At 42.1% G+C, this 26,469-nt stretch overlaps 1 protein-coding gene across 11 annotated transcripts in view; it reads left to right on the top strand.

Moving 5' to 3' along the window:
* Positions 1-25,899, top strand: part of ANKMY1 (ankyrin repeat and MYND domain containing 1) — a 36,824-nt gene extending 10,925 nt beyond the window's left edge. For 6 of the 11 annotated variants that reach the window (XM_083442620.1, XM_083442624.1, XM_083442628.1 and 3 more), the window contains 14 exons: positions 1,101-1,317; positions 1,628-1,792; positions 3,894-4,282; positions 5,467-5,638; positions 7,425-7,577; positions 8,424-8,570; positions 12,876-12,983; positions 14,585-14,716; positions 15,418-15,531; positions 17,367-17,532; positions 18,873-18,918; positions 19,448-19,590; positions 22,639-22,689; positions 24,606-25,899. In XM_083442620.1, the coding sequence (XP_083298746.1) occupies positions 1,101-1,317; positions 1,628-1,792; positions 3,894-4,282; positions 5,467-5,638; positions 7,425-7,577; positions 8,424-8,570; positions 12,876-12,983; positions 14,585-14,716; positions 15,418-15,531; positions 17,367-17,532; positions 18,873-18,918; positions 19,448-19,590; positions 22,639-22,689; positions 24,606-24,844 (2,242 nt within the window). In that variant the 3' untranslated portion in view covers positions 24,845-25,899. The remainder of the gene's footprint in view (positions 1-1,100; positions 1,318-1,627; positions 1,793-3,893; positions 4,283-5,466; positions 5,639-7,424; positions 7,578-8,423; positions 8,571-12,875; positions 12,984-14,584; positions 14,717-15,417; positions 15,532-17,366; positions 17,533-18,872; positions 18,919-19,447; positions 19,591-22,638; positions 22,690-24,605) is intronic. The other 5 variants (XM_083442623.1, XM_083442626.1, XM_083442622.1 and 2 more) reach the window with 1 other exon arrangement.
* Positions 25,900-26,469: the final 570 nt, after the last annotated feature.

The raw sequence follows: 26,469 nt of genomic DNA, 5'->3' as shown, positions 1-26,469 counted from the left end.
ATGTCAATCGTTGCTGAATTGCAATGAAGCCCCAACACATGCCAAAAGGTCCATGAACATTCATTGTTGCATTCATTTCCTTTCCCTTGTTATTACTGGTGGCACTGCTTGTTGTGCACTACTAGTTTTCTTAGTAGTGTGGGAGTTGGCTGGGGTGGCCTTGAGCCAATCTTGTCTCCCCTATCAAACCTTTCTCTTCCATCCCCCAATAGTCCTTTCACCATTTCCTTGGGGGGGGGGGGGATTGAAAGGAGGGGCATGGAAAGAGACATATGCAAGTTGGAAATCGTTGGAATAATAATAATGACAACAATAAATTTTATTATTTATGCCCTGCCCATCTGGCTGGCTTTCCCCAGCCACTCTGGGTGGCTTACAGTACATATAAAAAATTGTAAAACATCAGACATTAAACATTTCCTGATACAGGGCTGCCTTCAGATGTCTTCTAAAAGTCAGATAGTTGTTTATTTCCTTGACATCTGATGGGAGAGTCTTCCACTGGGCAGGTGCCACTACCGAGAAGGCCCTCTGCATGGAATTCATGGTCTTTGTGTGGTGTGACCCTGTCTCTGTTTATCAAACTGCCCAAGGAGCTGTTGCAAGAAGGGAGGAGCAGAAGCCTAGCTACTGCAGGGAGGGTTAGCCTGTACCGGGGACATGCCACTTCAGACTAAACATGGATGCTTACATGACTGATTGCTTTTCATATAAGACAAAAAAAAAACAAAAACCCTCCACATAGTTTTCTATCATATTGGGGAGAAGGCTAAATTGAAAACCCTCCTACTTGTCTAATAATAGTCACTACAACAACCTAGTTTTGTATACAGAGGGAATATTTTTGTATGGGAGAGCATTCGGTCCTACAATAACTCACCACACATGCACATATAGGGGCAGTCTGAGGTAGTACAGCCAAGATACAGGTTTACCACCTCAGTGAGAAGCTAGGCCAGTGATATGTACACACAGGTGAGGAAAGGGAAAACTGTCCATCCCATCACTCCAAATAGTTTTTTGGAAGGTCAGAACTGATGAGAATAGAAATACTTAAATGGTCTATTTAGCTTTTTCATATTTTTTTTGTTCATTTTTAGGCATTACCAGAAGGACGTGGATTGGGATGTTAATTTCATTTTGGAAGGCTACCGGAATGGCTTTGGAGAGAAAGGTCCCAAAGAGCTTGCTGGTGAAGAGCTGATTAAGAAGGCAGCCGAAGGAAACTATAATAGAGTTGATGAGATTCTGATGGACAACCTGGCCCCCCCAGATATAGCAGATGTACATGGATATACTGCCCTTGCTGCTGCTGCTGTGAGACTGCATATCTTACTATGTTATACTCTGTTAAGGCAAAATAGGCTTGGTTTTGTTTTGTCTTCCATGCTGTGACATAATTCCTCTTTTTTAATGTACCGTAATAGCTATGAGTAGCAGTTGTGAACATGAACAGAAAGTTAAGGGGAAATCCCCATTTGAGGAATATGAAACCTTACCTGGAGTATATATCTACCTCCAACAAACCCACAATGTCAAACTCCATTTTTTCAAAGTAAAAATTAGTAGGCTTCTGAAAATTGTATTAATTCTGTATGAAAATAACCTAAATAGTTTTCTTGTGCAGATGAATTACCATGATGACATCATCAACCTTCTTCTTGATAATGGGGCTGATGTGAATAAATGTAGTGATGAAGGATTATCAGCTCTTTCTATGTGTGTTATTCATTATTTCCCAGAAGAATCATTTCAGCCCAACATTGCTGAAAGGAACTTCTCTCGAAGAGAGGTCAGTCCATCATAAATCTGTAAGTCTGAAATACGGTTCAGTGAAATGCCTAATAGTTTCTTCTTCTTTTACGGTTGATCTAAATTACCGTATTTTTCGCTCTATAACACGCACCCGACCATAACACGCACGTAGTTTTTAGAGGAGGAAAACAAGAAAAAAAATATTCTAAACGAAGCAGTGGATGTATGATTTTTGTGGTTCATGCTGTGGCCACAGACATGTGACCTGACAGTGAGTTTGGAGTAGCCCAATGCAAAAATCCTGAGGATCCATGTGGATCCGTGCTTTGTAACCACGTTTTAAGTGGGGAGGGAAGGAAAAGCACTCAAGGGACAAGGAGCACGCGTGGGGTGTGTGGAGAAGGATGCTCCTAATAATGCAGAAGAGGGGTTTAAGGGGAGAAGGAACATGCGTGGGGTGGGTGGAGAAGGATGCTGCTAATAATGCAGAAGAGGGGTTTAAGGGGAGAAGGAACATGCGTGGGGTGGGTGGAGAAGGATGCTGCTAATAATGCAGGAGAGGGGTACAAGAGGAGAAGGCTCCTCTCCTCTCCCACTTTGCTCCTTTAAAGCAAGCAGTCTCTGCTTTTCTCCCTCCTCCCCGCTCATCCCTGGCTTAGCGAGCTGAAAAACTTTGCTGCTATGTAACGAGCTGAGTGGGGAGGAGAGAGGGACAGAGAGCCTGCTTGCTTTAAAGGAGCCAACTGGACAGGAGCTGCTTACACTTGTGTAAGCGGCTCCTCTCCTCTCCCGCTTTGCTCCTTTAAAGAAGCAGGCTCTCTGTCCCTCTCTCCTCCCCACTCAGTGGCTCTTCTCCCGCTTTGCTGTTTCAAAGCGATCCACGGAGGAGGGAAGGAAGGGGAACCGTGGATCCTCTGCTCACGACTGCAGCAGATCCCCCCTGCCACCCATAGGCATTCGCTCCATAACACACACAGACATTTCCCCTTACTTTCTAGGAGGAAAAAAGTCAGTGTTATGGTGCAAAAAATACGGTAATTTCATTTACTAGAAATAACCTAAGTTCTCTCTCAAAGCTGCAAGCCAGAGCGGCCTGAAGCCTTCTTTGCATTGCAGTCCAGAGATGATGAGGTGGGGTGAAATGAATTGCTCCAGAGTTGTGATCTTAAAGAAGATGTTGGGTCATGATGTGATAACTATGCCTTGTATGGCATTGTGCTTCTAGAGTAGTCTATTGTAATGTGTACTATGTAGGGTTGCTCATGAAGAGGATTCAAGTACAACCAATACACATTTTGAGGTCCTGACATTTATTAACAATGATAAAAATAAGGTTTGAAATCTCTCTTATTGGACATTTTGCCCCTCCTGTATGTTGTGTGTATAGGAGCAAACTCATTTGTATCTGTTAAAGAGTTGAATAGCAGTCCTTGCCACTTACGACAACTGGATATATTTGTCCCTTACAAGTAGCCATTCATAATGAAGTGAGTCTAAGCTCTAAAACATAGTCCAAAGGCATGTAATGCAGCAGACTTGCTGAAGTTAGACAGTTCTGAGTAGAGCTGGAGCATTTGTATACTACTTTGAGTTTCATGGAAGAAAGTTGGTGTTATGTACTGAAGTTCTCACCCTGGGCCAGCAGGGGGATGCTGTAGATAGTTATGCAAATGAAGGATCAAAAGTGACGTTCAGTGATTGGATAGTTTGTATGCAAATGAAGGATCGAAAGTGACGTTCAGTGATTGGATAGTTTTAGAAAATGGCAACAGTTACATTGTTCTGGAACTCTATATAAGCAGGCTGACTGAGCTCCTCAGTTCTGTTCCAGCTTACAAATAAAGAGCTGCTTTGGAAGAATCGCTGTGTTGTCTGATATGTTCGCCCACAACTTAACAGTTGGTGTATAAATGAAACAAATAAGAGATATGTTGTGTATTTGACAAATTATTTCTGTAAAATTCTTTAGAAGAGTAACATACGTCAACGTTTTCGCTATTTTCTTTGACAACCTAATGGTATGAATTTGTCTGTCTGTGTATGTTAACAATGCAGTTTTTTATGTTGGGGTGCAGCAATCTGGTTTTGGAAATAATATCCCCCCCCCCCATTTTATTTTTATTTTTTGCTTGATATAGGTGATGGAAGAAATGCCAGAAGAAATATCTCCAGGATCTATGCCATTTTCGCAGTCGGAGTCCTCTCAACCATCTCAGCCGAGTACAGAATTGAAAGGATCCTCTGATGCCAGCCATGCATCACCAGAAGCACCGTTGAGCTCTGCTGAAAAGTCAGAACGTGGCACATATGTTAAGTCATCTGAGGAATCGGAGAGCAGCGCTGTAGAAAAGAGCTCTGAGACAAATTGTGGCATTTACAACTTCAAGATTCAGGTTTCACTAGAAGCCATGCAGCGCGGTGCAGCTGCTCTTAGTGAACACATGTTAAAAGTGCCATACTTTGCTGACTGCGAAGGGCTCGTTCAGCAGGAAGGTACTCTGGGAAGAATGGCAGCATCAATAACAGAGTAAGTGACTTATAGAAGAACACAGGGCAGCCTGCTGAAGCCAATGACCACACTAATATTGCTGCTACGGTGGTCCCAGTTGGGCTCTGCTCAGTATGGATAGCTTCTGTGTATAACTTCCCTGATTTTGCAGTGAAGAGTTTATCAGAAGGAAGGTTAGAAGGCATCATATGGTACCTCTGAAAAATGATCTGAAATGGTGCAGTTTGCTTGCTGCATTGGTATTGAGTGATGGTATACAGTGGTACCATGGTTTATGAACTTAATCCATTCCGGAAGTCCGTTCTTAAACCAAAGCGTTCTTAAACCAAGGCACGCTTTTCCATAGAAAGTAATGCAAATTGGATTAATCCGTTCTAGACATTTAAAAACAACCCCTAAAGCAGCAATTTAACATGAATTTTACTATCTAATGAGACCATTGATCCTTAAAATGAAAGCAATAAACCAGGCTGCAATCTGTTACCCGGTATAAAGTGGGCCACAGGAAAGCAGAAAACACAAAGCAAAGCACAACAAAGGCCAGGCTGGGATTCCAAAAGGTTTTCCCCTCGCGCTCCTTGCAGTTTCTTGGCTGGGAGGGGAAACGGGTAGAGGTGGCGGTGGCGAGATAATCAAATCGGGAGGGCTTTTGCAGGCAAGGCATGCATCTCCCGGCGGCTTCAGCATGCCTTATGCAAACACCCTCCCTCCAAAAAACCACCACCACCAAACCCCCAACACCTTAAAACTCTACCCTGGAAAGCGATGGCTAAGCAGTGGGCGAAAGTAGAAACTGGGACTTCTGCATGCACAAAGCCCACCCTGGGGGAGGCAGCCCCGATTCGGAGCGGCTCCGGATTGCATTCCTATAAATCAGGACTGGGGTGGGTGGGTGAGGAGGAAAGCAGGGAGAGGGGATTCCGGCAGAAAGGACAGACCCCGGCAGAAAGGACAGACCCACCGACTGCAATTCGCTTACTACCTGCGATGGAGCGTGAGCGGATCTGCAGCGGATTTGCATGGTAAGAGAAGGCCAGAGATGATGCAAGGCTGGGATAGATTACAGCAATGATATATTTGTAGCTGTTTGCATCACTTGCAGAACAGCTACAGTTCTACCACCCTCACCTTCAGGTTTAGCAACACTGCACTTATCAAAGTTTTCAACAATTAATGGGGTTCTGTTTTCTGCTGGTTTTTAGACACACAAAGAGACTGGCTACTATCAAGCTGTTGCTCAGGAGAGGTGCAGATCCCAATATGTGCAGAATCCCTATGTATGTCCTCTTCTTTGCTGTTAAAGCTGCAGATCCAGATGCAGTGAGATTTCTTTTAGAAGCTGGAGCAAGGACTGATATACGACTTCCGACCAGAGTAGGGAGACCTTATTTGTGTGTGATAATTCTCATTAAAGAAGAGAGACTAGAATTTAAGTTAGTGATTGGACTGATGGCATAAATCAGGCACAGGCAAACTCTGGCCCTCCAGATATTTGGGACTACAATTCCCATCATCCCTGACCACTGGTCCTGTTAGCTAGGGATGATGGGAATTGTAGTCCCAAACATCTGGAGGGCCAGAGTTTGCCTATGCCTGGCATAAATACTCTTGTATGAGTTTTGGTGTCTTATGCAAGTATATGGCTGGGGACGCGGGTGGCGCTGTGGGTAAAACCTCAGTGCCTAGGACTTGCCGATCGTATGGTCGGCGGTTCGAATCCCCGCGGCGGGGTGGCTCCCGTCTTTCGGTCCCAGCTCCTGCCCACCTAGCAGTTCGAAAGCACCCCTAAGTGCAAGTAGATAAATAGGTACCGCTTTATAGCGGGAAGGTAAACGGTGTTTCCCTGTGCTGGTGCCAGCTCACCAGAGCAGCTTCGCCACGCTGGCCACGTGACCCGGAAGTGTCCCTGGACAGCGCTGGCCCCCGGCCTCTTAAGTGAGATGGGCGCACAACCCTAGAGTCAGACACGACTGGCCCGTACGGGCAGGGGTACCTTTACCTTTACCTTTATGCAAGTGTACAGAACTCGGGACCCACCGCATCAAAAATAGCTCATATGCCAGATATAAATGTCAAATCTCTGTTTCTCCAGTCGCAGGAGGCATGCCTTCCCTTTTGCGTTGTCAGCTGCAGCACACTATCATGTGATAAATCTATTGAGCTGAAATCCTACAAGTACAGTGGGGGTTACTTCAGAGTAAACCTGTATAGTAGGCCTGTGTTGTGAGTCTGTTATTCTTAATGAGTGAAAGCTAATGCTAATCTTAACATTGCAGAGTGGTTTTTTTAAATCCTTTTGAGTTATCTGCTAACAGAAGAGGTGGGGAGGCGTTCACACACACCTGTAGCCCCCTGTATCATCTTCCAGGCTGTTCTGTATTGATCCACAACCCTCTGGAACAAATTTTCAGGGGGTTCATAGGATTGCAGCAGGAAGCGGGGAAATTGGAGAAGATTACCTCCTCTCATCTTACTTAGCAAATGCCTCCACTGGATCAGAAGATGTTCTTCAGCTTTTCTGCGAGTGGGAAGGCAGCATTGGGTTCCACCCTCTAGTTTTATCAGTGTAGAAGAAAAGTATTTTTTGCTGATTGTAACTAGTTTGCAATCTCTAGACATTAGAATAGATAGATTTTAGAGGAATTTAATGAATGCCGGTAATAATGCAAACTTAATTGGAATTTGGGGGTGTCTTGTATATGAGTTGAGTTGGACCAAGTCCTCTGTATCCTCAGTTGATCTTGGTGCTGGGCATGTGCTAAATCTCTGTTTTTTCAGAACTTCAGCAAGGAACTTCCCTCCAAAAAGGGCCCAGCTAGAGGAGTGGATTTGCTGCTTTGACATGGGCTCTAAGGGACAGAGATATTTCCTTTTGAACCCATCTTGCCTGGACTGGTTTTAAATTTCATACAGCCTAACCATTCCATCCAGTGGAGGGTGATTGTATTTCTGATTGCAGTTAGCAGTTATTTCTGACTGCATTTTGCTTCTTGATATGCACTCCTCAGATATTTATGCTACCTGGGAATTAGGTGTCTTCAATTTGAGCTGAAATTTTAACGGTGACATTGAATGCTGGAATGGCTCACTGTCATAATATGCTAGGAATGCACAGTTCTGTAACATGATTTAATATTAAATATAGCATTTTTTTTTTTAGCTTGGAGGCACAGCTCCTCTTCATATTGCTGCTGCTCTTCCTGGTGAAGAAGGGGTTGAAATAACAAGCTCACTACTTCATTCAGCTACAGATCCTAACGTAAGGGCAGAGGATGAGAATGATATATATGGTCCTGATAGGACTTCATACAAGGTATGTCCGTTTAATTCCAACCTTGTTACTTGTGCCGAAGAGGAGCAAGGAATTGACTTGTTTTTGGCAAAAGTGTTGTGGAAAATAATAGCATTGTATCCTAAGAACTGTGCTATTTATCCTGAAACAGTACTTTTAGGAAAAAAAATCGTAGCAAATGCGGTCACAGCAACATATATTCAGGGAGCAGGGGCAGTTCCATATATACTGTATACAGAATGCCTTGAGTCTGACTGGCTCTACTTTTCTCTTCCTGAAATTCTTAGGCAACCTACTAACATCTGCAGCTAAAAGGACCCCAGGCAGCTGGGCTGGGAAAAATCTCAGCCCAAGACCTTCTAGGTCCACTGGTGGCATTGGGTTAGATCAGTGGTTCCCAAACTTTTTTTTTGGCCATGCCCCACCTAAGCATCTAAACTCCTGATTGCCCCCCACATGACATATAATTCTTATTACTCAAAAAGTGAACTCCTATTCATGTGGAGGAAGCCTAAAAGGCCTATTAATAACTCATTCTCGAATTGCCCCCCTTAAAAATCAAAATTTTCCCCATGTGGGGCTATATGAACCAGTGGTCTGACTCAGTAAAAGGCCTATGTTAATAAGCACTGAACAGCTCATAACTGGAGAGTATGTAGAAATGCCTTTTAACTGTGTTTTCAGAATAATTAAGAAGTGCAGATTTCTGAGAGAAGCAGTGAACTTTTCATAACAGGTTATGAACTCCCACTGGGCATAGTTTAGGGAGGATAGTTCCTGTTTAACTCCAGGGAGCAGACTGTGTGTCTCTTTAAGGTGCCTGCAGCCTTCTACGCTGGTGATTTTCTTTCCCATTTCTACTTGCAGAACGAGCTTACTGAAAATATATCTATGATTAAGATGAATAATGAAATGGGACCACCCAAAAACTACTACAAAGAATGTGCCATTATCCCAGAGGAAGGTGGGAGGACTCCTCTTCATATTGCATGTGAGAGGGAAGATGATTATGAGGCAAGTGATAGCTGCAGGAATCTTTCTTCTTCAACCTGAAAGCTCTTCTTCACTAACTTGTGTAGTCTTCAGGTGTTACATTAGTAAGGAATTTATGTTTTAAAAGAAGGAATCACATATTTCCAGCTTCTTCAAACATGGAAATGAAGGGTCTGATAATAAAGCCTGAAGTCCAGTAGCTCATGCACCCCTCCTGCTGTATTAAAACTAATCCTTAGTATGTATATATGGGCAAAGATCTGCAATCGCTGTTGGCTGACCAGGAGTCTGAATTGGTTGCCCCAAAGTGAGCACATAAACCGTTTACTGTCTTTTCGTTAGACTTTAAAATTGTTTTAAATAACAGAAATGTGTCATTAAACACATTCTGAAAATACAACTCAGTATACCACTTTTTAGGGACGCGGGTGGCGCTGTGGGTAAAAGCCTCAGTGCCTAGGGCTTGCCGATTGAAAGGTCAGCGGTTCGAATCCCTGCTGCGGGGTGCGCTCCTATCGCTCGGTCCCAGCGCCTGCCAACCTAGCAGTTCGAAAGCACCCCCGGGTGCAAGTAGATAAATAGGGACCGCTTACTAGAGGGAAGGTAAACGGCGTTTCCGTGTGCGGCTCTGGTTCGCCAGAGCAGCGATGTCACGCTGGCCACGTGACCCGGAAGTGTCTCCGGACAGCGCTGGCCCCCGGCCTCTTGAGTGAGATGGGCGCACAACCCTAGAGTCTGTCAAGACTGGCCCATACGGGCAGGGGTACCTTTACCTTTATACCACTTTTTCTTTTCAAATGATAAAATACTGGTTTCTTTTGTAGCATGAAACAAAACCTCACAGATCAAATAGGCTTGCTTGCATCTGCATGTTTTGAATGGTAATTCCTCAGTTACAACTGTAGTGTAGTGTTGGACAAGGACCTCGGAGATCAGGGTTCAAATCCCCACTAAGCCATGAAGCTCACTGGTTGAACTTTGTCCAGCCACTGTCTCTCAGCCTAATCTACCTCACAGGGTTGTTGTGAGGATAAAATGGGGAGAAGGAGAACCATGTACCTTGAGAATGGTAGGATATAAATATGATGATGATGATATGTGTTTGTGTATGTGCCTAAACACACACAGGCTGACTTGACTGAACAGCCTTAACCATTGCCTTAACCATTTTGTAACCCTTTGAAAAGTTGTTGTTGTTGTTGTTTTAGATAGTTTTTAATCCGGATGGTCCCTTGCTGGAACACTTAATAATGAAGAGCTCAGATAGTTATTTACAAATCAAAATATGTGCTATAAACGTCCCTTAGGCATTCTCATTGTTTCAAGGACCTTTTTGCTTTTTAAAAATATTTAATTTGGTTGTTTGAATGCTGCTTACTCTGTCTCCATTGCATGTCTCCCCAATTTACCCCCCCCCCCCCCGCAAAGATAAACATCAGATTGCTATTCATTCTGCTGCAATGATAGTTTTCCTACTCATTACATCGGGACAGGATATTATGCTTTTGGCAGTGTATCAGAACTATGGTGAGGGCAACAATGGAGCAGTCACAAACTTTGACCGCTAGAGGCCCTTAGCAGTTCATTAAATTAAAATGCAGCATCCCCCTTTCTAGTTTGGGGAAAGTACTGAGTACTGCTTTAAGTAAAAGTTCAACATTAAGAACCAAATAGCATTTATTTTGTAGTTTGGAGGGACCAGCACAGCTAATATGAAAGATTACTGGTTAAATTCTTATCCAGCCAGCTACAAATGGGCTGTCGTATATAACTAGAGCCAATCTGGCAGTTTCTTTAGCTGGCTGCCTGCAGTCTAAGAACTGCTTACATAAGTGGTTTTCTTAGGAAGGAGGAGAAATACAATTTGCTCTGTTTTCACATTACACAAGAAGTTTGCATAGCAAATTTGTGAGACAGTTCTGCATCTGCTGTTCCTATGTAACATGAGAGGCAATCCTAGGATTGGGCTGAAAGCATGCAACAGCTTTAGAGGTCCTTCTTGCCCTTACTCTCCTTCAAATGGTGGCCTCATTGCCCATTCTGCTGCATTGCCACACAATGACAGGACCTATGGCAGGGTTAAGCCATCAAAGCCAGTCTTGGAACAGAGAGTAAGTGCAAATATGATGTTGTTATAATGGAGGCATCATCTAGCTTTGGTTACAACACTTGTCTAGACTTCTGACCACAACTGAGACAGGACCAAGCTAGATTTAACGTAGAAGTTACATAATGGTGGCTCTCCTGTGGATTTTTAAAAAAGTTAATAGCACTTGTGTATGTGTTTGTGGCAAATAGGTTTGACAGAGGGAGAGCAGTTAATCCTTTCCACCCAGGCTATTTTCCTAATTTAAATCAATATCTAAAACTGCTATTTGACCTAGAAGGGCAAACATACTGAGAGACCTATATGTCTCCCCCATGGGGCGAACAGTTTGGGTGCAGAATGCAATTTGAACTTTTATTCAAATTTTATTTTATTTCTGCATTGCAAGGGGTTGGACTAGATGACCCTTGGAGTCTCTTTCAACTACAATTCTATGATTTTATGAACTAGAAAGCAGCCTGGGGGAAAGAGTTGTTTCTGCTTTCCTTCAGCACTGAAGTCCTGTTCTGGATCCCTTCTCTGTCACCTGGTGGTCACTGTTATGTTTGTTTGTTTGTTTTAGGAAGATCTTTGTTTTTAGCCAAACCTATTGTATAGGATCTGTTGTATAACAAAAACTCTGGGTCTTATGGCCTGCTTTAATAGAATTTTCAACTTTAAAGGGCAAAATACTCCCTTTGAGATGAAAGCAAATCGAAGATCTCTCAGTTCCAGAACTGTACAGAAAGCAATTATACATTTGGGGAGAAAGCTTTTGGAAAATCTAGTTTCCAATTTTAGACCTGAATGAATGTGAATAGCTTTGACACTTCTTAAGTCTCACTCTTTTCCTCTCCATTTCCATTCCTATTTTCTATCTACTTTTGGAGAGCTTGAATAGAGTGGTGGTTGAAAAGAGATATGATGGGAAATCATTATCTCATTGAAATTACAATAGATAGTAAACTCTATAGGTTCAAGAGGACAAGTCCTTGCGAGTTCAGCTGGACTTATTTTCAGGTAAATGGGCATGGATTGTGACCTCAGGCCAGCTGGAGGGATAGCAGGTGATAATTGTTACGTGGTAGAAAATGGGAAATGTTAAATACATTTGAGCACCATATTTGAAGCATTTAGAGATTTCTCATTGAGCAATTAAGGTTTTTATTTGTTAATTACAGTTAATGATTGAGTCTTCTGTAGATTAACAGAACTGGAAGGTCCTATTTAATCAGCTGTATTTGTGTTGTGCCCAATATGCTGTCTCATTTCGGAGCTGATTGCTTCATTGACATAGATTTCTTACTTGGCAGTTTTGTATTACTGCCATCGGTTACGTAAATAAAAAGTCAATAACCCAACTTTATCTCTAATTAACTATCTGTAATTGTGGGCATTCTTTGTTTATAGCAGTTTGGTCCATTTTTTCTTATGTCTATATGAGTAGGTTTAATTCTATACTGTTGGGATTTGTTGCATCAAATCCATAACTTCTGTTATGGAATTCTGAACTGAAACTTATCAGTATGCATGTTGATAAATACCCAGTCAAATTAGCTTAGTTTTTAACTTCACAATTAGAGATGCAGGCATGTCTTTGTCTTAACATATTTTAATTTAAATACGTAATTTACGTTTTAAAAAGTCGATCCATTATTTACCGTATTTTTTGCCCCATAGGACGCACCGCCCCATAGGACGCACCTAATTTTTTTTTGGGGGGGGGGAATAAAGAAAAAAAATTATTTCCCCCCCCCCAGGCACGGGGCAGGCGCGGGGGAAGCCCAAACTTCCCCCGACCCCAGCCCCCAGAACAGCCTGCTATCCGCAAGCCTAGGGAGCCGCGCTGGTCTCCCCAGGCTTGCGGAGAGGTGCACGAAGCCCGGGCACGCTCTTCAGCGCGCCCCAGGCTTCAGAATGCAGGCAGCTCTGCGCTACCCTCCGGAGCCCTGTGCGGCTTCGCGCCGGGATCTGGAGGGTGGCACAGAGCTGCAGGAAGCCCTGGAGCGCAGGCAGCTCTGCACCACCCTCCGGAGCCCGTGTGGCTTTGCGCCGGGATCCGGAGGGTGGTGCAGAGCTGCAGGAAGCCCGGGAAAGCCTGCATTCGCCCCATAGGACGCACACACATTTCCTCTTCATTTTGGGAGGGGAAAAAGTGCGTCCTATAGGGCGAAAAATACGGTAAGTTAAAAAAAGTTTCTTCTTTATTGATCATATTTAATTGTATTTTCCTCTTCCAGAATGCAAGCAGAGTTGTTCGTCTTCTTTTAGAACACAATGCAAATCCAAATGTCTTGTGGAGTGGCCACTCTCCTCTTTCTCTGGCTATAGCTAGTGGAAATGATCAGGTATGCTATCTTCCCTCCCCTCCCCTCCCTCCATATTTATTCTTTGAGAAAATCTGCGGACATTGTTGCCACATCAGATGGATGATTCCAGTTCTTATTTAAACAGTAATCAGTTGCAAGTGGACAGTTTTAATCAATCTTATTTGAAGCTTGTAAAAGGGAAAATGTGCATATTATATAACTGAGTTATATATAGTTCTAACCTTTGTCAGAATCTTGCAGGGCTCTAGGAGGTTACAAATCCCTATAGCACAAACGATAAATCACTTTTATAACCTGCCCAGTTTCATAGTTTTGCTAGTATATTGATGCAGACTTCAATATTACCATTAAAAACATTATCGGATTTGGGTTGGAGGAATGAGGACAATGGTAAAGGGCTGTGACTTAAGGCCAAAGTACATTTCATTTTATTCACACAGCTGGGCCTTGTGGGGCTGATTTATTTATTTATTTATTTAACACATGGCTGGTACAAGCGTCCCTCCCCACAGGCCGCACATCAGGATGTGCTATGCAGGGTGGCAAGACTTTTGTTCCCACTGGGGTCCCACTCAGAATCCACCCCCCAAACAACATGCCTGCTATTTACAATGGGAAGAAATTCTTCAATTAGCAGAGCACCCTACTCTGACCACACTGCGGGCAGCTGCCTCATAGAATCATATACAGTTGTACCTTGGATCCTGAACGCCTCGGTACTCAGACGTTTTGCCTCCCAAACTCCGCAAACCTGGAAGTGAGTGTTCTGGTTTGCAAGCGTTCTTTGGAACTCGAATGTCTGACGGGGCTTCCGTAGCTTCTGATTGGCTACAGGAGCTTCCTGCAGCCAATCGGAAACCGTGTTTCGGTTTCCAAATGTTTTGGAAGTCGAATGGACTTCCGGAACGGATTCCGTTCGACTTCCAAGGGTATGACTGTAATTGGAAGAGGCTTAAGAAGGCATCCAGTCCAACCTCATGCTCAGTACAGCAATCCTGCAACTATAGCATCGTAGCTGGTTGCCATTCAGTCTCTACTTAGAATGCCTAGAAACCCCTAGTGAAGAACGCACAACCTTCTGAGGCTCCCAGTCTCTCTTACCAAGAGGTTTCTCCTAATATTGACCTGAATTCTGCTTCCCTGAAATTTCCATCCTACAGTATAGTTCTGCGCACTGGAGCAAAACAGATCAAGTCTCCATCTCTTGCATGAGAGCTCTTCAAATTTTTGTAGACCACTCTGATGTCTCCCTTTAACCTTTGCTTCTGTTTAGGCTAAGCGTTCCCTTTTATTTCAACCTCTCACCAGATTTCTCACCATCCGCTGGACATGCTCAGACCTCGACTGCTACTTTTGTTGCAGAAGGTGGTGTGGTGATGGCAATGGAGGTCTTGTTCACAAGAGGAGGGATGAATCTGGGCAGCCGGTCCTGCTTCATCCATCGAATTAGCCTTGCCCTGTTTCCTACCCATGCTTGCACCAGCAGCGAGATTAAGACAGAATGACCGTAAATTCTGTTAAATGCTGTTCTGATTGAGCAGATCCATGAGTTCAATTTAAGTGGTAACGTGTATATTGAGATGGTTTCCAAGATTTTTCTTTGTGCTGCATTTACTTAGGCAGTGGCTGAGCTTCTGGCTGGTGGAGCTGAACCAAATCTCTCACTAGGCCAAGCAGTTGGAAGTGCCCTGTGTGCTGTCGCTAACACAACATATGAATTTAAGAGGACGCTAGCAAGTAAGATTGCATTGGTAAGAAAAGCATTGATTCCTTCAGGTGGGGAAACAGCGAGAAAAATGGGGTAGCAGAAATGTAGGTGCAAGTAGATCTGTGGAAGTGCTGAGGGGTACAGAGAGAGGAGAGGAGTTGTAGAGAGACGTATGAGGAGGGGGAAACAGAAAAAGAGGGGCTAAAAAGTGGGGTGCAGATGTTTGATGGTGAAGAAGTGAGATGACGGGTTATGGGGTGTGCTGCTGTACATAGTGTGCTGTCGAGTGAAGAGAGGGAGGAGGGAGGGTTCGAAGACAGAGGTTCAGAGATCTGTAGTGTTACAGAAAGAATTGTGCATACAATGTGGCTCAAAAGGAAAGAGGATTCCTGATGATGGGTGAAAATGAAAAGGTTTAGGTTGAAATTATTTTTAAAAATGCTTTCATGTGGTTAATGTAGTGAAGCGTGCTTTTAAGTTGGTGATAAACAAAACAAAAATAAAAGTGGCCCTCTGGATGATTAGAGTTATGAACTACTGCCCTGCCACCCAAATAACTGGGCGACTATAGCTTCTAGTCACTGTATATCTGCTGTTTGTAAAGAAAGTGTTGTGACCATAACCCTTAACTCTGTTTTGGGCTGTATGTGGTACTTAAGGGAGTGGTCACATGAGCTTCTTGATGGCCTGCATTTATTTATTTATTTATTTATTTATTTTATTTTATTTCCCATGTTTCCCCAGATTAATTCTCTAATAGCAGGAGGTGCAGACATGTTGATGCCAATTACTATTGGGGATGAGACAAGAACTGCAGTGGGAACAGTGGTGGACTATGCACATTTCAGAATCTATCAGGTATCTTTTCAGTGCCTCGAACTACAGAAACGTGTTAAAAATATGTGAACTTTGCTGCTATAATTGACAAAAGAAATCAATGCCAAGTGCCACAGATTGCTCTAGTATCTGTTCTCATTTTCCTTAGAACTCAAATTTATCTTTCCATTGACCTTTTACTTCCACAAAGATTTACAGAGATTTTGATCAGACATTGCCTTTGGAAAGAAAATGAATTCACACTTGATTGCAAGGTTCCCTTTAAATTATTATTAGTAGCAATCACCTTACAAGATCAGAGGTTGTGGGTGGTGAAAAGTGATTTTCAGGACCAACCTAATGTGACATGAAGAACATACTTGCATTTACTGTACATGTTCTTTAAAGTGCAGATAATAGCTGATGGCTTGGGGGAGGATAGCAGGCATGGAGGGCGAGTTTAACTGTTTTAGAGTTCCTATTTGCATTAGGAGTACCACTTATTTAGCAGAGCAGTGCTGATGGAAATGGCTATGAGGAAAAGAAGTGCAACTCAAGCTGCATGTACATTTCTTTCCTATGTGTGAACATGTCTTTTGTTCTCCGTCAACATGTATATACATTTGTCTATCTTTATAATTTGCTGTTTCTGAAACTTGCTTCCAAGCTGCATGCATGATTTGTGCAGTGTATCTCACTGGTTATTACTGAGTTATGAGAGTAAGCATATTCTTGTGAAAAGAAGAGCCCCCATAAGTCCTTGCTTCTTTCAAATGACATAGTAAAGTAAGGGTAAGAGGAAGTGTTGGATTATTACTTTTTTTTTTTTGAGTTGGCTGTTGTGTTTCCTGAGCTAGGGAATAGGGCAGGGTTGGCCAGTGTCTGTATTTTTGGGGACCGCTCCATCCACCAGAAAGTGGTTGAAATGCTGGAAGCCTCTTTTCTTCAACAGACCTGCCAGCTCTGCAAGTAATCTAGACATCACCACTGAGCAATAAGGACTCATGGGTTCCAGAGCCCCATGTGTACCTGGTGATGTCTGGCTGGGGGCTTTTAAGTTCTATTAAGTGTTCTCCACTTCCCAAGTGGTATGGAAGTTCCAGGAGCAGAAACTTCTCCAAGCTTCAGTTTCTTTGGAAGGAGGGATCATAGGAGACTCCAGGATGCTCTTGTAACACTTGAGATAATTTACAAACAATAGAGACATAGAGTTGGAAGGTACCTTGGAGGTCATCCGGAGCAGTGCTCTGTTCAATGTATGATGCAACTTTAGCATCCCTGACAAATGGCCATCCGGTCTCTCCTCCAGTGGAGAGCTCCCCACCCTCCCAAGGCAGCCTCTTTCACTGTCAGTCTTAAAGGTAAAGGGTCCCCTGACCATTAGGTCCAGTCATGGACGACTCTGGGGTTGCGGCACTCATCTCGCTTTGTTGGCTGAGGGAGCTGGCGTACAGCTTCTAGGTCATGTGGCCAGCATGAATAAGCCGCTTCTGGCAAACCAGAGCAGCGCACGGAAATGCCGTTTACCTTCCCGCCGGAGCGGTACCTATTTCTCTACTTGCACTTTGAGGTGCTTTTCGAACTGCTAGGTTGGCAGGAGCAGGGGCCGAGCAATGGGAGCTCACCCCGTCGCGAGGATTCAAACCGCCGACCTTCTGATCGGCAGGTCCTGGGCTCTGTGGTTTAACCCACAGCGCCACCCGCGTCCCACACTGTCAGTCTTACAGGGTGTTCTAATGCTAATCTTACTGGCGTCATAGTGGTTTTCCTGTACAACGCTCTCGCGCATTCCCTGCAAATATAACAAGGAAGTATATTTTTGGGAAGGTACAGATCTGCTTCCTCGCCGGCATCTTGTGGGTGTTTGTGTTTTGCAGGATAAGAGAATGCTCCATACACCGTACCATGCCCTGTCACCAACGGAGCGGGAAACCTTCACCAGCCGTAAAAAGTTGTTGGAGTACCTCAGTGAACGGCTTCGAGAGTGCGTCACGTCGAGAGAAAAACAGTGGGATAGAGAGGAAATCCGAAGACTCAAATACGGTGAGGCCAAGCGAAACCTTTGGAAGTATAACGATATTTTTAGGAATCTACAGTTTGCTTGTAAGCTTTGAGTTTTCACATTCAATCCTCACCCCCCCCTTTTTTAAATCTTTTGACACTGAGACTTGAATGCACTCCAGAATTTGGCACCCCAAGGGTGAACAAGGACATTTAAGCTAAATCAAGAGTAATTTTATTGTACTAAAAAGGAATTGGCATATTTGCTAATGATGTTAAGACAGAATCGATGAACGGCACAATAAGAATAGGTTGAATAATAGAGTTTGAAATTAATAGAATGGTTAAAACTAACTATATATGTCATTCTAAAAGCATGCCTGAAAACGTGTAGAAAAACAAGGATGCAGTAAATTTGGGCAGGGAAAGTGGAGGTGGTAGGATCATAGAACTGTAGAGTTGGAAGGGACCCGGTGGGTCATCTAGTCTAACCCCTGAAATGCAAGAATCACAACCAGACTCCCAAATCTCTGCCAAAATGGCTTCAAAAATGCATCTTTATTCTGTGCAGGTGGGTTGGAGAAAAGGGGCTAACATATTTTTTGCTTCTTTCTGGTAGGAGACCATGGCTTTGTTATATGGGCATGGGGGAGAAGGGAAGGGTGACAGGTGATCATGTCTTGGTTTAACATTTCCAGGAGTCTGATTCTCTTTTGTTTAACTTTAAATTAAATTTACAAGTGATAAGAGAGGACAGCCAATATTTATAGTGAAGAAGATAGCAATCAGTGCCTTTAGTAGGAAGTGTTGCAACTCAGCTTGTCTGAGTGTGCCCTGTCTGAGTTACTGTAATGGACGTTCTCTCCTTGCCACTCCAGGCCAAAGCAGAACTTCCCTTCTCTGGTGCAGGCTGCTATTCTTAGACCCAAAACTTGATTTCAGGGGTACTTCCTAACATTTCCTGCTATTGTTGGTGTACTCTCAACACTATAGGAGCTGCACAGTGGTCACGATCCTTATCCTTTACGCATTTTCTGTTTGGTGGTTTTTCATGTACTCTTTTTGGCATCTGCTTAAAATATTTTTCTTTACACAAGCCTGTCCAGATAATGCGCAAGTTACATGCATTTTCTTTTTAGCTACTGTTTACTGTTGGATATTTTAAAATACCTATTTAAATGTTTTTTAACATATATATTTTAACGAACAAGTGATGTATAATTTTGGTAAGGAAATAAATAAGGAAGGAAACAATTGATGAAATGAACTCATTAAATTCCAAGATATTTGAAACATTAGTAATTGTTTTCAAGTGTATACACGCTCTGGCTTTAGGTAAAAAAATATTTAATATCTCCTTTTGCATGTCTGTTGTTGTGCAGGAAGAAGGAAGTCTGGAGCAGGAGCAATGGACGCAGATGCACCCAAGTAAGATCAGCATATAAAAATGTAAATTCACACTGTCCATATTAGCTTACAGATGTCTATATGGCACGCTGTCTTGCAATGTTTCTCTCTCCCCATTGGACCCACTTGAATAAGCCTAACCACATTGGCCTGTTCTGCGGCCCTGTACATGTAGTGCTCAGTTAATTTACTATGATTACCTGTGAACAGAGTTTTTCAGGCAACTCCCAAAGTGGTGTGAAACTACCAGGTGGGAGAAAAAACATTTAGTAAACCGGAACCATCGGCATTTGGGCCAGTTGCCTATAGACAGCATGTGTTGAAGAAACAGACAATTCTTCAAGGCTTGCAGGTGCTTAATTGAGAGTGTGAGTTTGCAGCAGTGGGTCTAAGATGTTTTTGATAAGAGTAGTACTAGAAATCAAAATGTAGGTAAATAAATTCTCAACGACGCCTTTCTTAGCCACATAATCACTTACTATGTCCATCCCAACAAGGTAACTTATATAAATATCACGGACGTTGACTTCCACATAATTTCTCTTTGCAGAGTCTTTAAGTATTGCTACCAATGTGGACGATCAGTTGGTGTGAACCTCTCAGTATGCACGCGCTGTTTCGAGATCTACACCTGCAGCAAGACTTGTAAAGTGAAGGCTTGGAATGAGCGTCATAAGAGAGAATGTGTCCTAGGTAGGTTGATTTGTCTGGTTGTGTGCAAAGCAAGGTGTATTCACAACAGTAAAAACAAAGTAGTAAGTATAGGAGCATCATAAGATCTGCTATTACCACAAAGAGCCTTACACTTATTCCCAACCTGTGCATGTGGAATTTTGATAAGTGAACTTTGGCATTACATTTTTGTGGGGGTTTTTTTCTAGCTTACTGATTCGGAAACACGATGCATCTCTTTACAAGTTTTGTAACCGATACAATTTGTCAATAACTGTAAAGGATAATCAGACTGTACTGTTCCCTTGAGGATCTTCATTATGCACCTGCAACATGGTGCTCTTTCACAGTGTACTTCTAGGGTGTCATAGAACAGTAGATGTTGACTTTGCCAGATAAGTTACTGCTGAATATAGGCTCTGCAGCTCATTCTGAATTGTGTCATGCATAGGAACATAGGAAGCTATCTGATGTTGAAGCAGATTGGTTGATCCATCGCCCTCAGGACGGTCTCCACAGACTGGCAGTGCGTCCCCAGGGTCTGTGGCAGAGGTCATTCCCATCCCTACCTGGAGATGCCAGGTATCAAACCTGGGGTCTTCTTCATACAAAGCAGATGCTGTACGACTGAGCTACAGCCCTTCCCAAAATTGATTGATTGGTTCTGGAATGGAAGGATATCTAAATCTCTTTGAATAGGAGTGAGTTGAAATGCTGCAAAAAATAATCTGGTTTTATTCAAGTAATTTCTTTTCTTAAAAAATCAGCTCATGTACACATCCTTGCAAGAAACAACTCTATATTTGGGAAGGCAAGTGAACAATTGCCTGGAATTGTGAACCTATTATTTGAGACACAATGGGCAAAATACAAAGATCAGCAAGTATGAGTTTTATCACTGCTATGAAAGAAATACCTGTGTGTGTATGTACAGGTGTGCTGATATTGGATCAAGATCAGAATCCACATTTATAAAAAAAAACCCCGTTTTTTGTACAGGAAAATGTAGGGACCTTCAAGAAAATGTTACGGTGTGTGTTGGAACTGTTGAGCTCCAGTTTTTCTGTCCTACCGGAAATAACATGAAGTATTGCCAACTTTGCTGTTAAGATGGAATTCTTTTATTTCCTATGTTTGATTCAAATGTGACTGAGTTGTACTGGATTTTGGAAATTATGGTGTGCAAGAGTCTAGACTAGGATTGAAGAGAGAGAGACTGATAGTATGCAGAGTGACATGCCATTTTGGCTGAGGCACTGCACAAAAAGTCATGGCTACAGCACATAGGTGGTGAAGACAGATGGCTTTATCATAGCTCAACTCCTGGAACACTTGGACTTTAAAATCAAGTAGAAGACTGGTAAGTGAATGGCCACAAATGGTGGTGAAGACTCATTCATTTGAACTGGAGCAAGAAGAGGATTTCTGCTGCTGCAAAGTGGACCATATATATCTTGTGCAGTGAAGAATGCTAGAAGCAAAGAATTCTATAGATGAATATGATGTGAGTCTAACCATTGTCCCCCCACCCCCCGCCCATAAAGGATACCATTCAGGTCTTTTGGAGTTCCTTTTTTTGTTTACATTTTGCTGATGTGATGAAAAATCAAATCAAATCCTTATTTAGGATTGAAGAGAGGCAATGCAATGAAGAGATCTGGCCTTTAAGAACTTGTCACAGAAACTTCACATCTGAAAGAAGCAAGCATGGTTGAGATTTTCCCAAACTACTAGAGACTGAACTCGGGATATGTTAATTTTAAACACCAGAAATTCCATGTCTATAGTTAGTAGCAAAGAAAGTCTGAGAAGATACTGACTTCCTCTTGCTCTCTACAGAAAAAATATATGCCATAGACAATATCAATAAAGGCTTCCACATGCTGGACAACACTGTGCATTCTAATGCTGCTTTGCTTATGCTAAACTTGCCAGATGGTTGCAGATCTTTTGCCCACAAAGAATTGGATCAAACTTTCATCAGACAGTTTGAAAATCAGGGATGTGATTCATATCAGATTTAGTTACATTTGAAACCATGAGCCTCAGACAAATGCAGTATCAGGCCAAAGGAAGCTGGAAAATAAATACTATTTATAAAGTGTTCCATGGGAACATTCACTACAAAAACCACCTAGTGTTACTTCTCAGTATAGGGATACAGAATGGGGCTTCCACGGCTGAGCAATTTTTGAACAGAGTTTTTCAGTGAACAGCATTTCCTCCATTGAACCAACTGGATGATACAGTGAGATCTGTCACACAGAACAGATCACTGATTGGATAGGACATAAAGTTCCACTTCAGTTCTTCTAGCCAATAGGATGTGGTTTAAGTGAAGATGAATAGATCATTGGTAGTGATTTTTTTAATTGTAGCTGCTGATTTTCATTTGTAGAATTTCCAGTGATCATTGATGTTGATTGCAGAAAACCTGAGGGTACATTCACATGAAAACTATTGAACAGTATTAATTATTAGCAGCAAGGGATAGCTATGCTGCTTCTACATTATCTACATGGGTACATTCCCATGTTAAATCAGTCAAGAGGTGACACCCCAGAGTTCTCAATTGGCTTTGGTTTCTAGAGAGGGATGAGTCAGAAACAAACATTTCCACAAACAATTCTGGGGTGGAATTCTGTATTTTTCTTTTGAAGAATATTCTTGCTCCTGCTTCACTTTAACTTCCTTGCAGAGAACACAGCTGGAGTTTAGCTACGTTAAGGTGCATTGAACTGAACTGACTGTTCATGTGAATGTAGTCTTAAGAAAACCATTTATGTAAAGAGAAAACTCTGTCATTTCTGTTTGGCATGCAATGTATCTTGAAGTTATTGCTAAAGTGGAAGCATGTACACTTTAAGAATCTATGTAAATGGAACACAATCCTTTGTTAATTCTATCATTGCAATAAATTAAATCTCACCGTTTATTTTTAACACCGTATAGAAGTTACTTGTAGCTAGCACTTCCACGGAAGGCACAATTCTTTTGAGGCGTTCATAATGTTGTCTTAATGTTGAACATTCTGAAATGTCTTTGCACCTTGTTTTATTGCTGCAAAAGATGCTAACTCTACAGCTGATTTTTGTGAGGAAGAAGAGAGTGCTTTGGAGGGTAAGTAAGCAGTCACTATTAATCTGTTATTTTGTTATTTTGGTTCTGCTTTTCTTTTCCATGGTCAGTAATTGTAACAATCAGCTGCTGATTTTCTTTTTTGCTAAGATTCTGGGGCTGATTACAGTATTATTGTTGTTTATTGGTTTAATTGCGGCAGCCTAGTTCCTGTTTTTCATTATTTTTTAAAATGGTTGGTACTTTTATTAATTTTTTTATAGTGAAAGCTGCCATGAACATTGCTTGAATAGGTTCGGGCATACATGCATATTGTAAATATGATTTATAATATAAAATATATTATTTCCTTCTTTAGTTGCTTTTTATTGTATATTTTACTATTTTAATTTAAATTAAGGATGTTTATTGCCCCAATGGAATTGTTTTTGTGCATTTTAACTATGTATTGATTTTATAGTTGTAAACTGCTTAGAAGCCATTTTGGCCTATAAGCAGTATCTAAATATATAAATAAAATGCCATTATAGCTAAAGTACATTAGAATCCTACAATCCTTCCAGTGTATTTTCTCTCTGTTGCTGCTGTTATTCATGAGCTTGCATGGTCTTCTTTACATGGAATTGGTGGGAATGTGAGTGCGGTCGGGTGAGGGAACTCAGCTTTCTAAATCCATACAACTCTTTAGGTTAGAATGGACAATGCAAATGTCTTTTAAAACTGGATGGGAGGGAAGCTAGATTTTTCTCGATAGCATAAGGCAGACAAATGCTGTTACACTTGAGGGGGGAAAAATGAGCTAGGGTGTATGCTTTGTCACAATATACATTTCTAGTAGGGTGATGCCAAATGTTTGCTCGTTTCTGTGGGGGGAGGTATGTGTACAAACAGTGCTTTCAGAGGCAGTAGGAAAATTGCATGAGAAAGAACCCTGCTAGTGAGACCCTTCTCCATTTTTCATGTCCGTTTTGTAGTCGTGGAACTTCTAATCAACTGCTGCTTCAGGTTCATTGTTTTATTTGCCCAGGACTTCATTCTCGTCCACTAGAGGATTTCAGCCAATCAAGAATCACATAATGAACTTGTAAACACAATGTGCTGTGTGACCAGTCAGATTTTGCTATGTGTACTTATTTCTGAGGGCAAACAAAACTGAGAGTGAACATACTGCTTCCAGGAATTGTCCCCTGGGTGATCCCAGCCAATGGGGAAGATGAGGACAATCAAACCTATTCAGGGTTTCCTGAACACTTTTGTTCCTTTACCAGCATTCTCTGAAAGATTACCCAAAGGAGGGACACCTTTCAGTAGTGATACAAATGTTTGCAAAAACACTTTATTGCTGTTCAGCTCGTGTATCTGTTGCTCCTGCTTTGTTGGTATTGAAAACAGAGAAAACACAGTCAAACAATGATCAGTCAATATGTTGGTGTAGTTGTTAGCAACTGTCAGTTGTTAGGCAAGAACTCATTTTCTGTGCAGTGTTAGCACCTCCCTTCCCCACTGCAAAATGCCTTTCCTTCCCATTTTCTGAATTTTTTTCTAGAAATGAATCCAAGACAGGAGAAGATGTATGTGTGATGCTGTTTTGCCCTGTGCCCTCTTGTATCCCCCCCCCCAATACTGTTATTCTAAGCTGCTCAATTTCTGCAGAAAGGGAAGAAGGTTAGAAAAAGATGCAGATGACTAAATAGATGAACACCTTTATGGATCCTGTCTGCCCTCTTTCTCTGAAACATGGGCAGGAGAGATAGTGACTGAAAGTGGAGAGGAACTCAATACACAATTGTAGCAGGAATTTCACAGAGTAACCTATCTAAAAGCCCACTAGTGGGCAGTGACAAAAAACACATTGAATAATTACGTATTTTAGTCCCACCTTTGACAATTCACTGCATTCTTGCATGGGTTTGTTATAAAATTAATGTAACATATATATATCTGTACTTTTCTGCCAGTGCGTATAACCAGGTCTGGTCGGATTCAGAAGGGCAAAGTGGCTCCAACCAGAAAGAAGAAGGAAGGCAAAGAGGGAGAAAGTGAAAGAGCCAGACGTAGAAGAGAGGAGGAGGAGAAAAAGAAGAAGAAGCAATTGAAAGATGTAACAAAACAACTGAAAGAGGCAGTGTCAAAACACCCTGAGAAGAGCAGCAGCCATGCAGATCTCCCTTATACTGGGAACTATAGTTACATTTAAATGCTTCTACCTTTTACTGGTACAGCTCAGCTGTAATTTCATGTGAAAAAATGCTACATAAGGGAGGATGGGGGAAAAGGACGCTAGAAGATATAATCAAAGGAACTTTGCATTCTTGTGTCGGTACTGAAACCCATTTACATTACTTAAAGTGAGGCTGGGTAACGTGGACGTAGTAGTGAAATATCTGTATCTTTCCAAGGTCAGCTCTTCTATACAAACATAAAACCAAAGTTTTTCACATTTAAAGAATACAAAAATATATAAACAGTTCAAAACACTTTGATTTGGGATTAGCTGGTAGGCAAGAGGGCAAAAAATCTGCTTGTTTGTCAGCTAGTGCCTTGTCGTTCCAGACATCAAGGGCTTTAGTTTGTTTCTACCTGGTGGCAATAGGATTTTTGCCTGCTAATTTTGTGTTCTCAGTGGAAAGTAGTCTTTTCAAAGCAATTTAGGCTTCACAGACCAGGGTCTTTGCCTAGTCTTTTTGTTCTAAGAACTGGCAGCAGTAGGAAATGTGTGGGATGAAATCTTTTGCACGTGTACAATTAGTAGGGAGATAAATACAGCTGGTCCAATAAATGGGGAAGCAAACTCAGGTTCCAGTCCTTAATCCAGTGAACATTTACTGACTCAAGCTTTGGGATCTGAGGGAACAAAGTAGAAGAATCTGGCCCAGATTATCCGTTGATGTTAATAGAAGAGTATAGAATTGATCCCAATACCATTCAGTAGTATTAGGTGAAGTGATTGTTTTGAAATTGTGGACTCTGTTTGAGAGGTACTTCAGCAACTGTATTAGTGACCTGCACTGTTTCAGATCCTATTGCAGTCTGGAATTTTTTTTTTAGAGGTGGGCTGGAAGGCTTGGCAGGGGTTAGTGATTACAACCAGACATGAAAAGGTTAGCCACAATAGAGTACAGAGTTATTATGCTTACAACTGATTTGTGGTCCCTATATTACATTGTTAAATGGAAGAATCCGTTGACCTGATTTTTTTGTGTCTGACATAACTGGTTTTAAATATTGCACAATAAAAATAATTCTGAAATACCATTTCTCCCCCTTATTTTTGTAGTGTGTTTAAATGAAGGACTAGAAGGCATGTTTATATCAAATGTTCTATATGCGTGCTGTTTCATGTGAAATAATTGCATTCTAGCCCATGCTCAACCCAGCAAACACAGAGGATTGCTATGATTCAGGCTGCTTCATCTGCTTGATAGCATTCAGACAATTTAAATCCATATATATATATATATCTTTATTTAATGGCATTACGGATTGGCAATTCATCCTCGTTTGGGTTGACAGTTTGCTGGTTGCTTGTTTATTTGTGTATATATTAGTGATGGATATGCAATTTATATAACATGTTGCTGAGGCCTTTGTGGCATGGATTGGCTGGATACAGAGGAGTGTTGGGAGGCCCCAGCTGGGGAACCCCCCCCAGAGGAAGAAGGCTCAGAGCCAGGGGATTGGTGGTGGGATGGTGATGAGTGGTCAGAGGGAGAAGAGGGGGGGGGGAAGGTGTCAGAAGCTGAAGAGGCAACAGGACTTAGTGAGCAGGAAGAGGCTGGGGCAGAGGGAAGTTCAGACTCAGAGGCAGGAGAGGAGGGGGCC

This window comes from Podarcis tiliguerta (genome assembly GCF_965153285.1).
Source record: "Podarcis tiliguerta genome assembly, chromosome: 5".
In the NCBI taxonomy this organism is placed as follows: Eukaryota; Metazoa; Chordata; class Lepidosauria; order Squamata; family Lacertidae; genus Podarcis; species Podarcis tiliguerta.
This window is presented reverse-complemented; position numbering and strand designations above follow the sequence as displayed.